The sequence below is a fragment of the Carettochelys insculpta genome, chromosome 2 (assembly GCF_033958435.1).
Source record: "Carettochelys insculpta isolate YL-2023 chromosome 2, ASM3395843v1, whole genome shotgun sequence".
In the NCBI taxonomy this organism is placed as follows: Eukaryota; Metazoa; Chordata; order Testudines; family Carettochelyidae; genus Carettochelys; species Carettochelys insculpta.
In genome coordinates this window covers 7,391,244-7,405,361 of record NC_134138.1, presented here as the reverse complement: position 1 = coordinate 7,405,361, position 14,118 = coordinate 7,391,244, and the positions used below count along the sequence as shown (strand labels likewise).

Here is a 14,118-nt window from a genome sequence, read left to right as displayed (position 1 = left end):
TCTAATTCAGAGCAACAAAATTTAAAGGGAATCTCTTCTGAGAGTTTGGTATACACAAGGAAAAGGCTTCACTTTGCATGCATCATCTCCCCAGGAAAATGCCTTCAGAATATAAGATAATTTCAAGACGTTACTTTAATCTCTATGTACAGTGTGTGTATATTGCTTCTTCTAGACAGTACAACGGACCTATGCAACAGGGCATGCGCTCCTTTCCTGCACACTCCCGGAAGTTAGAAATGTAGACACCATTAACCAGAGCTGTGGCAGCGAACGTATTTTATTTTCTGCTAAAAATGTCCAAAACACACATTTTTGTCACAAAGCGTTCACGAAACTTTTATCAAAAAAACTCCCCAAAAACGGAAAACTTTTGCATTTCCATTGTCAAGAGCCAAACTTTTTTTCAGATTTTTTGTCTGTCAACAAAAACCTGAAAAATGCCACCAACAATGGGACAGTGTTGAAAAAATAAATTCTGATTCATCAAAACAAAGTTTCGGTGAAAAATGCTCAGGCGGGTATTTCCTTGGTAACGCCGGGGATAAGGAGAAACCTTTGCTCACACACCAGGAAAAGAACAAAGCCACACATCAACCACTTCTTTCACAAACTCTTCATTCATCTTTATTTACATATTAAAAAGTGCCAATTATCGAATACTTTTAGTATCCGCAGTGACCATGGAATTCTTTATTAAAAATAGCTTCCTTTGACACAGACCTTAGAGCTTTATGACAGACAAACCCCAGCACAAACACAGACACCACAGAGCGACAGATAGCTTTGAACACGCTTGGTTTCATAGCTTTTCCAAGGAGCATCACCTGAAGGGTGACGGACACCCGGTTTCATGCTTCACAAGGCCGTTATTACTGCCGTAAGTCCTACGCTGCCTAAGTCGCTGTTCTGGCTCCTCTGGATTTTGCAAGCAGGGAAGACATGAAGGGCACAACCCATCCCATTGACTGGCACCATGTTCCTATCCCATGTTAGATCACATGAAGGTAACTCCTTCTCCAACAGGGGGTTCTAGAACCCCAAGTGGCTTTCACGAGGCCTGACCACACAGCAAAGAAAAGCCTGTGGCTAGTCCAGGCCAGCGAACTCTCCTGGGGGCTGTTTGTCAGAGCCTGAGCTCTGGGTCCTAAAGCCCAGGCTCCAGGATGAGCCCTGATGGCTAACCGGTTTTGCAGTCTGAGCCCCATGTGCCCGAGTTGGCTGGCACAGGTTAGCCATGGGGGTCCAGTTGCTGTGCAGACAGACTCATGGAAGGAAGGAAGTTGGATGTTTTACGAAGTGAGGAATTCAGAGTCGTTTCTGGGCTGCCAGCCGGCAAACGTAGCACAAAGCCGGAGTCGTTTCTGTTGTCCAACTCAGCTTCCCATAAGAACATAAGAACGGCCATAGTGGGTCAGACCAAAGGTCCATCTAGCCCCGTATCCTGTCTGCCGACAGTAGCCAATGCCAGGTGCCCCAGAGGAGGTGAACCGAAGAGAATGATCAAGTCTTCTGGCAGGGAGCACAGCGTTGGGTTTTGAGGCCTGGAGCTAGGTTGGGCGTGTTATCTGCATGCAACTTCCGAGCATTTCCCTTCTGATGGCTTGTAACACACAATCAGGCCCTCTGCTGAGGCAGGGAGCAAACGGGCAGCTGCCCAGGTGCCTGGCGTTTCAAAGGGGTCCAGAGCTCCTGGCCACCACCACTGCTACTGCAGCAGCAGGGGCGGCCAGAGCTCCGGGCTCCTTTGAAATGGCCTGGCAGCACTGCTGTGCCACTTTGGGTGGCTGTAAGGGTGGGAGTGGGGGTGTGATCTGAGTGGGGCTAACAGCCACAGGCTCCACCTCTTCTGCCCCGGCCCCACCCCTTCCAGGGCAAGTAGATCCAGACCCCCCATGACCTTGCCCTGGACCCTGCTGTGGCTGTTGGTCCCACTGTACATAATTAAAGGTGGGCTCATGTGTAATTGGCAAGCACTGAGAAATCTGCCCTCCACCACTCCCATCTGTCTCTTTCAATGCTGCCTGGCAGACTGCACCATCAGCGAGGCAGCAGTGGGGGCGGGGGGGGGTTCACGGACCACTTGTATTACAGCGTCCTCGTGCGAGGGTCATCTCACTCCAACTAAGGGAGCAGGACGCAGTGGGATCTGCACGGCACAAGTGACCCAGTAATCGCCGAAGTCTGGAGCATCCCAACTGGGTGAAGTTAGTGCCGCAGATGTCACCATGTTTCACGGAGGTGTGTAAACATCCCCATGGGGAACTTCGGCACAGAAACTTCGGTCAGAAACGGGAACAGAACCCAGCTCTCGTCTCCCACTTAGTTACCCGCCCTAACCATTAGGCCATGCTCCCCGCCTGCCTCTACTGAGCACAAAATGAGGGCGCAAAGATAACAGTGAGATGCACCAAAGCGTTCGGTCTGGAAAATGGTCACATAGCTGCTTCGGTTGTACATAGTGCCAGCGAACGCCCCTGATCCAACAGCTGATCTGCTGGGCGGTGGAGCGAAATACTATCTGTCAGTCCTTCCTGGAAGAGCTCACACCCTATAAACAACCCCCCTCAGCCCCCTTACAGAGACGTTTCTGCCTGGCAGTCTGAGTGGCAGCTGCTACTTTTAGAAGTCAGAAGCTCTGTGGGCTACCGCGGTTTTCTACGCCTCTGCACATTTAGCCTTCCCCTACAGGGCTCTCAGTCCTGCACTGGCAGTAAGTAGAGTGATGTGAACACCAAGCACCAAATCAGAAAGATACGGCTCCATCCTGAGCCCTGGCAGGGGAGTGAGCCAGTCCCCACCCCGCCACCTGTGCTGAATTTATCCTGGGGAAACTAACAGGCCCCCAATTCCCACCACAAGGGATGGGGAGGCAGGACAGAATTTGGCCCTGGTGCTGGAGGTGGGGAACCCAGCCTCCGACCACTTGAACACCCTCGTCACCCAGTGCCATCACCAGGGGGCTCAGGACCTCGCGGGATCAAGCCTGTTGTCCCTAAACAGGACTGTTAACCTTCCATTGTTCTTCCGTGGAGCAGAAGAAATCAATGGGGGGAGACAGGCAGGGGCTGGTGGACCCTGGCAGGGCGTGGGGAAGTAAAACCTGGCTGGACATTCGCCTCCGTGGTGCTGACTCACAGGGAACATGCTGCGCGGCTGTAACAATGGCAGGCCTGCACAGACTGGGGTCGTCCTGATCTCTCCCTGAGGAAGTCACGGAAGGCAATCACTGCAGGGCAGCTTTGCAGTAAAGAAACCGGCACGGTCCAGGCAGGGGCCGGTAACACCAGCAGAGCCAAGGAACTCGCGGTCATACACAACAGCTTGGCTGTAAAATAGGACTTCCCAGGGAGAAACTTCCCTGGATTGAACCTCATGCCATGAGCTGTTTCATTCACCCTCCTAGCAGCTCTGTCACCCCTGCACGCAAATGGGGTAGAAAGCCATTGAAACCTTAGGGGAGACACACCGTCCTGGAGACTGTGTGTGTCAGAGCCCCCTGCTGGCACCGCACACCTGAGGGCATCGGGAGGCTGAGTGCCACCAAGGAAATACCTTACAGACCCTTCCCCCCTCTCGCTGTGAGCCGAGGAGGCTGCACTTGAGAGCAGGACTCCCCGGGGGAATGTGGCACCAGGAGTCCTTGCGATAAAAAGCGCTTCGCTGCTGGATTTCAGAGCACACAGGCTGACTCACCTGTCTTCCCATTCGCTGAGCAACACACGGACAAAACCCCACGTGCCCTGCGCACTCCAGAGCCCTCAGTGGGGCACACACTGGCTGATGTCCTATCAGAAGAAGGGGGCATTTGGAAGGAGACAGGCCCGGATGGTGCTTTCCTGGGACCACTCAGTTGAGGGCTTTTCCTTTTCCCTGTTTCTCACCCACACCAGGAAGCTCTAATGGGAAAACTGAGGTTGGCCATAAGATGAGTTGGTCGATTTTCTCCAGATCCAGGTTTGGGCCTGTCTCGCTCTCCCTCGCAGCAATGATGGCCAAAGCTGGCCTTCAGATGGTCCAATCTATCTTGCACAGCTGAAAACAAGTGACAAATTTGTCCCTAAGGTTTACGATCTCCGAACCATTAGGGCCACCTGCTATCCTAATTCCAGGGCACCCCACCAACATTCTCAGTGACCATTCCCAGCAACGTGAAGTCTTATTGGACACCTTCCCGACTGAAGTAGATGTTTTCGATCTTGAGGTCCTTGGCCTTCCATGAGGTCACATGACCCTGCATGGATCTCCTTGGCTCCACTGAAGAGCAGGGTATGTCACTGGGCCCCCTTATGCAGCTCTCAGTGCTTTTCACAGGCCAGAGCTAGTGCGAATGTCTAGTTTTGATAGGAATTTCTGGAGTTATCCCTGGAAATTTGGTGGCACCCATTAAAAACCACCTTCAGCCCCCAAAAGTTCAAAATGATGGAGACAAACAAGAAAAAACCCGCCCCTGCCATTCTCCATGTGAAGCGCCCTCGGTAAGTTGCATGGCCAGCACTCCCAGGTCTGTGGGAACACGCACCGACAGGATGTTAAATCACGGAGATAAAGAAATGGAGTGGGGAAAATAAAAACAGCCCAATAAAGTGGGCGTTTGCTAACGACCCCCCTCTTGCTCCCTCCGTCCCTCAGTGCAGTGAAGAGCCAGGGAGGAAGTGCCGACCTCGGCAGATTGCAATTATAGTTACAATCAATCTTTTATTAGCTTGTTGCTCTGTGGTGAAGGGAGGAGATGAGCCAGGCAGATTTGCAGAATGGGGGGAATTTCACCACTCACCGCAAAAATGTCAATCAAACTCCATGGCTGCCAGCTAGCTCTGCAAAGTCACCGAGAGATGCTACCGTGGTGAGTAACTCACGTCCTCAAGGAGGGTGCGGCTGGAGCAATTTTGGACGATCAGTTAGAGACAGAAAGGCATCACCATGTGGTAACTGCCTTAATACCAGTGCAAACTGGACTCCCAACTCCAGGTCATCTCCTTGGGGGTGGGAGGGGTACAGGACAGGCTGAGAACATGCATTAACTTCAAAGTTTTGCACCCGCACGTTACATCTGCTGAAAAGTTCCAAACTGTTTGAGCAAATGTGTCTATTTCACACTAGACGGGTGGAGTCTGCTAAGTCCGGACCCTGATTCTGAAAGCCCCAGAGCTGGGGCTGGACCTAAGACAGCATAAGTCAGACCCAGAGCAGAGTTTGGAATGTGCCAGCTTTGGGATACGGGGATCTGGTTCGTGCCAATAACACAACGTGAGCTGTATGTTAAAGGCAGAGTCGGGGCAGAGGTGTTTGGCTCTGGGGTTGGTTTGGGCTCAGCTCTAGATTAACTGAAATGCTTGTGTCTGCATCACCTCTCAGCACAGCGCTGGGACTGCCCTTCATTAGGGGCTGCCCCGAGTAAACGCACCACTTACAAAGAAACCCAGGAACTCTGAATATTACAGCCTCCTCTCAGGGGTGGAGGTGGATTTATCTGTGTGGGTATTTGGCCTCTACATTTGGGAATTAAGCCGACAGCATCTCTGACCCTCTAAACCTCCATTGTAGGAACCTGTCAAGACATCATAGAATGGCAGTTTCTAAACCAAGAAAACATGGGTTATTCACCATAGACCAGCGCTGAATGAGCAGGAATTCAGCACAGGTCGATGGAGGCACTAAACGTCCTGCTGGGAGGGGCTACAGTCGGTATTTCCCTCTCTCTTTGCTGCCTGCTGTTATCCTAGTGGAGGAGATGAAAAAGCCTCATTAACAAAAGTCTAATTCAGAACCCTCAGCTCCTCCCCGCCCCACTCGACTCTCCGGCATCCTGCGCTTTAACAAGCCTGGTGTTGCCCTGGAATACTTAACCCGACAGCTTCCCTGGGCTCTTTGCACGGACCCAAAGCAGCTGGACCACAGGGCAGCGCTCAATGATGGCAGCAGCATGAAAACCACTGCAGTGACTACAGACATCACCTTCTCTGCTTAGTCTTACAGCATCGCCTTATGGTTACCTCTCCCGGGGGAAGGTGATCCCCCTGGAAAGCCACACCAGTCATTGGCGAATCACAGGATTTTCCTAGGTCTCTCTGTCAGTCGTAGGCACCTCAGTAGCAAAGAGGCTCCTTCATGTGCATTCGCTGTTAGGTAGCTTGTATTTCAGTTCAGAAACTCCTTGCCCACACTGGCTGCAGGAGTGACTCCTCTAAGGTCTCCCTTTCCCACAGTTTTCCTGGCACTGGGGCACAGCTAGGTCTCTGAAATGGCTTCAGAGCTCATGTTGCGTGGCTGCTCTGGTGGGTTACATACGGGGCTGTGGAAAGCAACAGGCCCCTTGCACACGCTTCAAATTCCTCCCTGCGGGTTGCATGATGCTCACATCTTCATCTCAAAGCAATTACTGCACTTCTTGGCTGGCTGCAGCTCTCCAAACTCTGATCCAGCAGCGTAACTTCCCGCTAACAGACAGTGCTGTTGGAATACACTCGTGCCAACCACTGGCCAATGCAGCTTCCCAGTGTTAGGTTTCTTTAATCCCTGTCCCTTCCTCAAATCTCTGGGAGGAGACTTACTGTGACTGCAAAGCTCCAAACACAGCACCGAGCTCCTGGGTGCTCAGGGACGCAGATGTGATCACTGGGCTCAGGTTAACCTAACCTGACCACAGTAGTCTGATGACGAATTGTTAAGATCCTGCTAACTCAAGAACGTGCCGGGAGTGGGCAAGCAGAAGTCACCCCGGGGCTCAGGAAGGGAACTGCTTTAAATAAACCACATTAAAAGATCATTTATTCCTAAATTAAAATGCGTACAAAACCACCTCCCTGCAAGATGGGCCTGGGGAGGGGAGGGGCCTGGGACACTGTTACTGGGATGTGGGCAAATAAACATATCAAAACAGAACACAAATCAGCGGAGGCCTCCTCCCGTCTCGCTGTCCTGAGGTAGGTGTCAGGCTAAGCTCAGCTGCTGCATTTCCTGAGGCGTTCGGCTGCTGGACTCTTGGATGGATGAGGAGTGCTGGAGAGATGCTGAATCCAGGAACTCACAACCGGGGCTTGATCTGCAGCGGCTTCCCTGGAAGGGGGAGGAGAATGCAGCAGGTGAGTATTACAGCGAAGGTATTAGCTGGCAGGTGGGTAATACAACCCATGGCAGTAGACCTGGCTAGCGGAGAGCCCCAGATGCCCCACTGTGGGAAGGGCAGAGGGGTAGCAGCACTGCAGAGGACAGCTGTGTGCACATGCTAGATGTATCCTTCATGCTTGGACGGACAAACTCTGCTCCCTTAGCTGAGAGCAGGGCACAACCCTGCCAGCATGAAGGTGTAGGGTTTGGTGAGCAACAACTGGACATCACATCGCACAGGGGCTTCCTCCATGGCCATGCACAATGAGGGATCATGCAAGAAAGCCACTGGACCATCTTCCAAGCACAGCTACTAGTCAGGCTCTCCAGCTTTCCCAATGGAGCTGTGATAAGAACAGGCGCTAGCTTAACAGAGGTCCTTGTCCTCATCGTTCAGGCCTCAGCTGAGCCAGGAAGCAGGAAGTTCCGGGACCATCCCACCCTCAGAGCACACTAATCCGCAGCTGGCTGAACAAGCCATGACACAGAGGCCTCCAGCACAGAAGGAAGCAGCCGCCACACCCCAGCACTAGCCAGCCTAACAATTAGTTACCAGTATCAGTCGGTTTGCCAGGGAACTGAACCACAACTTTAAAACTGGGTCTCTCGAGTAAGCTTTGGAGAATGCATACAGCTGCCCTGGGCAGAGCAGAGTATAAAGCTAATGCTCGGAACAAAGTGCATATATGGGGCAGGGGTGGGCTGTGCCAGCACAGGATGCATTTCAGACAACCTAGCGGGTAAGACAAGGGGCAAGAGGAAGAAGTGACTCACCAAAGCTGTGTCTACACGTGCACGCTACTTCGAAGTAGCAGCACTAACTTCGAAATAGCGCCCGTCGCGGCTACACGCGTCGGGCGCTATTTCGAAGTTAACTTCGACGTTAGGCGGCGAGACGTCGAAGTCGCTAACCTCATGAGGGGATCGGAATAGCGCCCTACTTCGACGTTCAACGTCGAAGTAGGGACCGTGTAGATGATCTGCGTCCTGCAACATCGAAATTGCTGGGTCCTCCATGGCGGCCATCAGCTGGGGGGTTGAGAGATGCTCTCTCTCCAGCCCCTGCGGGGCTCTATGGTCACCATGGGCAGCAGCCCTTAGCCCAGGGCTCCTGGCTGCTGCTGCGGCAGCTGGGGATCCATGCTGCAGGCACAGGGTCTGCAACCAGTTGTTGGCTCTGCGGATCTTGTGTTGTTTAGTGCAACTGTGTCTGGGAGGGGCCCTTTAAGGGAGCGGCTTGCTGTTGAGTCCGCCCTGTGACCCTGTCTGCAGCTGTGCCTGGCACCCTTATTTCGATGTGTGCTACTTTGGCATGTAGACGTACCCTCGCAGCGCCTATTTCGATGTGGTGCTGAGCAACGTCGAAGTTGAACATCGACGTTGCCGGCCCTGGAGGACGTGTAGACGTTATTCATCGAAATAGACTATTTCAATGTCGCAACATCGAAATAAGCTATTTCGATGTTGGCTGCATGTGTAGACGTAGCCTTAATGTAACACTAGAGCTGCGTCTACACGTGCACGCTACTTCGAAGTAGCGGCACCAACTTCGACGTTAGGCGGCGAGACGTCGAAGTCGCTAACCTCATGAGGAGATAGGAATAGCGCCCTACTTCGACGTTCAACGTCGAAATAGGGACCGTGTAGACGATCCGCGTCCCGCAACGTCGAAATTGCTGGGTCCTCCATGGCGGCCATCAGCTGGGGGGTTGAGAGATGCTCTCTCTCCAGCCCCTGCGGGGCTCTATGGTCACCGTGGGCAGCAGCCCTTAGCCCAGGGCTTCTGGCTGCTTCTGCAGCAGCTGGGGATCTATGCTGCAGGCACAGGGTCTGCAACCAGTTGTCAGCTCTGTGGATCTTGTGTTGTTTAGTGCAACTGTGTCTGGGAGGGGCCCTTTAAGGGAGCGGCTGGCTGTTGAGTCCGCCCTGTGACCCTGTCTGCAGCTGTGCCTGGCATCCCTATTTCGATGTGTGCTACTTTGACGTGTAGACGTTCCCTTGCTGCACCTATTTCGATGTTGGGCTGAGCAACGTCGAAGTTGAACATCGACGTTGCTGGCCCTGGAGGATGTGTAGACGTTATTCATCGAAATAGACTATTTCGATGTCGCAACATCGAAATAAGCTATTTCGATGTTGTCTGCACGTGTAGACGTAGCCTAGGGCTGTCAAATTATGTAAAAAATCCATCATGCTGTTGAATAAGAAAATACCATTTAAATATTTTGGATGATTTCTATACTTTTTTATTTTAATTGCTACACAGACAATAGAGAATACAGTGTTCACTTTATATTTTATCGCGAACACTTGCACTGTAAAAATAGTATTTTTCATCTCACCTAATACAAGGATTGCAGTGCAATCTCTTTATGAAAATTGAACTTACAAAAGTAGAATTATGTACAAAAATAACTGCATTCAAAAATAAAACAATGAAAAACTTAAGCGCCTACAAGTCCACTCAGTCCTCCTTCTTGTTCAGCCAATCACTCAGCCAAACAAGTTTGGTTACAGTTTGCAGGAGATAATGGTACAGGCTTTTTATTTACTTTTGACCTGAAAGTGCTGGGTAAGACTAGCTGCATTGGGAAAGACAAATTAAGGATTATTTGGGGTTTCCACTCTCTGAAAGTGAGAACAGGCGTTTATATGGTATTCTCGTAGCGGATGGCTCAAGATATTTGTGTGCCAGATATGCCAATGATTCCTATGTCCCTTTCTGCTTCTAATACATATGTATGTCCATAGGGGTGTATGGGATGTACAGGGAGGAGTAGTACCTCTGTTGGGGGGACTTGTCGTACCCCTCTGGGGGAAGTCCGTCCACTTTGGTCCCCCCCGCCCCGTCACTCAGCTCTCACTTGTGGCTCCAAGTAGCTGCAGCATGCGCAGCAGCCACACCCCGGGAAACGGCTTCGACAGGCCGGCTGAACCAGGTGAGTGTAACCGATGGGGCTCAAACTCTCAGTGAATTTTCAGTGAATTTTCGGATGTGCCTACCCAGCATGCGAAGTCAGTTCCGGCGGACTGGGCGGAAGAGATCATTTAGATCCAATGGTCAAGAAGGCAGTTCTGCAACACTTTGTGGAAAGTGAAGGGCTTGACAAGGCACGAAAGACGTCAAGGCCATCCACTGCAACCAAAGAAGTTACCAGTCATGACGATTCTACGTACCACTGGTGTCTGGCTTGCAAGGTCGAGAGAGTGGAATTGCTCCCGTGCAACGGCTCTACCACTTAAAAAGCTTTCACGCACAGGTCCTGTGCAAATCATCATATCATCACATCACCCAAGTCCTGCGGCGATGGGGGAGGGGCGAAGCGACAGGTGGAGGTTACCATTGGGCGTCGTAGTCCCAATCCCCCACATAGGCGGCCTGTGGACAAGTGGTCATCCAGCTCTGTACCTGGGGCAGCAGAGTTGCCCGGCAGCATCCCAGGCGTCTGAGCAGTCCTCTTTAGGACAGCACTGCTCACCCTAGTAAGGGAGGGGCCTAAAAAAGATGGCCTAAAAATTGCCTGCCCTGCTACAACTGGCCAGCAAGCCGTGGCTGGCAGTTCAACCCTACTTGTGGTCGAAACCAGAAGAAAAATTTGAGAAAACTTACCATTGGTGTATGGAATGTTCATACTCTCATGGATCGAGAAGCTGCTGCAAGACCTGAGAGAAGGACAGCTCTCATTGCTCGAGAACTAGCCCGCTACGACATCGATAAAGCAGCATTAAGTGAAACAAGATTGGCTGGGGAAGGTTTCTTGCGTGAACCAGGAAGTGGTTATACCTTCTTCTGGAAGGGTAAGACTGAGACAGAGAATAGAATACATGGAGTTGGTCTGGCAATAAAAACCTCATTGATGCATCAACTCCCAGAACTTCCAGTGGGTATCAATGAAAGACTGCTGAAACTACGCTTCCCACTAAACGCCAAACGTCATGCCACCATCATCAGTACATATGCACCCACTCTAACATGCCCTGACAACTCAAAGGAACAATTCTATGAAGATCTCGACAGATTGATCAAGGCCACACCTGCAACAGACAAACTACTCCTACTTAGAGATTTCAATGCCCGAGTTGGGGCTGACAACGAGAACTGGGAAGGAGTAACCAGGCCACATGGTGCAGGCAAAATGAACAGCAATGGACTACTCCTTTTGAGCCTTTGTTCTGGAAACGACCTGACTATTACCAACACTCTATTCCGACAAGCGGATAAATACAAAACGACTCAGATGCACCCTAGGTCTAAACAGTGGCATCTGATAGATTATGCCATTGTCAGAAGGCGGGACATCCAAGACGTACTGATCACCAGAGTAATGTGAGGCGCAGAGTGCTGGACAGATCACAGATTACTCAGGATGTCTCTTCAACTTTACATCGCTCCCTCTCGGCACAAATGCCGTAAGCATGTGTGACCTGCTTTTAACATAGCCAAACTGAAGAATGCTCAATGTTTCAACAATTTTCAGAAGAGTCTCAATAACAAACTAACATCCCACGGTCAACTGGTCGGTACTGTAACCGGAAAGTGGGATCAGTTCAAGCAGATAGTGACTGATACAGCAATAACATTGCTTAGACCAAAGAAAAGAATACATCAGGATTGGTTCGATGAGAACCAAGACGACGTATGCTCAGCACTGGAAGTAAAGAGAAAAGTCTTTATCAAATGGAAGAATGACCCCTCCTCAGCCTCCAAACGGGACCATTTCAAGCACCTTCAGAACAAAACACGGAAAGACCTTCGTCAGATACAAGACAGGTGGTGGGAGGCAAAGCCAAAGAAATTGAGCACTATGCTGAGACCCACAACTCAAAGATGTTCTTTAGTGCTATTAAGACTGTCTATGGACCTTCTAAACCAAGGACTACCCCATTGCTCTCATCAGACAACACAACGCTGATCAAAGACAAAGAGGGCATCAACGAAAGATGGCAAGAACACTTTAGCAATCTCCTTAACAGACCATCGACTGTGAATAATAACGTCCTCAATGAAATTCCACAACAACCCGTCCCGACAGATCTTGACTTTCCGCCCACTATAGATGAGATTAAGAAAGCTGTTAGCCAGATGAGTTCAGGAAAAGCTCCTGGAAAAGATGGGACACCAGCAGAGATATATAAAGCGGCAAGTCCAGCAGCACTAGCAGCATTCCATAGCGTGATCATCAGCATCTGGGAGGATGAAAACATATCACAGGACTTCCACGATACTATTATTGTCTCCCTTTTCAAGAATAAAGGTAGCAAAGCAGAATGTGGAAACTACAGAGGCATATCCCTCCTCTCCATTGGAGGGAACATCATCGCCTGGATCATCTTGAACCGCCTAACAGCCAGTATTTCCGAGGCAAATCTACCTGAAAGTCAATGCGGTTTTCGACCTGGCCAGAGCACAGCCGATATGGTGTTTGCTGTCAGACAAATACAAGAAAAGTGCATTGAACAGAACATGCACCTGTATGCTGTCTTCATAGATCTGACAAAGGCGTCTGATACAGTCAACAGGGAAGCCCTTTGGACCATTCTAATACGACTTGGCTGCCCAAGAAAGTTTGTCCAGATTATATGCCTTTTCCATGACAGCATGACAGGCGAAGTACTGTCTGATGGAGCCACATCAGCCCCCTTCAACAATCACCAACAGCTTGAAACAAGGATGTGTTCTCGCTCCTGTCTTATTTAACCTGTTCTTTGCATGCGTCCTTAACCATGCAATGAAAGATCTGGACCAAGGTATATACTTGAAATACCAGCATGATGGTTCACTTTTTGACCTCCGTCACCTGAATGCAAAGACTAAGACAGTGCAGAAACTCCGTTTTGAGGAACTCTTTGCCAATGACTGTGCCCTTATGGCTCACACTGAAAACGATCTTCAGCACATTGTCAACAACCTTGCTGAGGCCTCGCAACTTTTTGGACTAACTATCAGCCTCGGAAAGACAGAAGTTCTCCATCAACCTGCACCTGGATCAAATGCTCCTGTCCCGAGTATCTCCATCACTCAGCTTAAAGTAGTGGAGAACGTTAAATACCTGGGTAGTGTCATATCCAGTGATGGATCATTGGATAATGAGATCAACGCGTGAATATCCAAAGCCAGCCAGGCACTTGGCTGTCTGCGTGTCAAAGTCCTAAACCACCACAACATCTGGATGTCAACAAAACTGCTTGTGTCCAGAGCTGTTGTTCTCTCGTCTCTTTTGTGTGGGTGCGAAACATGGACACTATATGGGCGTCACATCAAGCAGCTCGAAGCATTCCACACGCGCTGCCTCCGTAACATCATGAAGATCCGCTGGCAAGACAAAGTGCCCAATCTTGAGGTCCTTGAGAGAGCCCAGATGACAAGCATCGAAATGATGATTATGAAGTCACAACTACTTTAGACCGGTCACGTCAGCCGCATGGATGCCAACAGAATCCCTCGCTGGCTTCTGTATGGTGAACTCTCCCAGGGCATCCGGCGTATAGGTCGTTCACGGAAACGCTACAAGGATACCATGAAAGCCAATCTGCAGTACAGCAGTATCAAACCTAGGGACCTCGAGGATGCCGCCAGTGACAGAACACAGTGGCGTGCAACAGTCAGAAATACCTGCATTGCCTTTGAGGAAGACGGCTGCCAGCATCTAGAAGAGGCATGCGAACGACATCACACAGCATCAGCAATGCACAACCCACTGATTGCGAACTTCCCATGCACCATCTGCAGCAAAATGTGCACCTCTACAATTGGCTTATACAGTCACCAGAGGGCACACCATGAGACCAATAACAGATGATCTGCACAGATTTGTCATCATTGGTTCAATGGACTACCATTAAAAAACATATGTCCATGCTGATGACAGGTTCTGCATCAATAATAATCCAAAGCAGAGCAGACCAATGCATGCTGATTTCATCATCTGAGTCAGATGTTACCATCAGAAGGGTGATTTTTCTGTTTTGGTAGTTCGGGGTCTGTAGTTCCTGTCAGTGTTGCTCTCT

The 14,118-nt window shown here is 50.4% G+C and overlaps 1 protein-coding gene across 1 annotated transcript in view; it reads right to left on the bottom strand.

Moving 5' to 3' along the window:
* Positions 1-297: 297 nt before the first annotated feature.
* ZC3H3 (zinc finger CCCH-type containing 3) overlaps positions 298-14,118 on the bottom strand; it is a 369,370-nt gene continuing 355,549 nt past the window's right edge. The window contains exon 12 of the mRNA XM_074986583.1: positions 298-7,059. Within this exon, the coding sequence (XP_074842684.1) occupies positions 7,028-7,059 (32 nt within the window). The 3' untranslated portion in view covers positions 298-7,027. The remainder of the gene's footprint in view (positions 7,060-14,118) is intronic.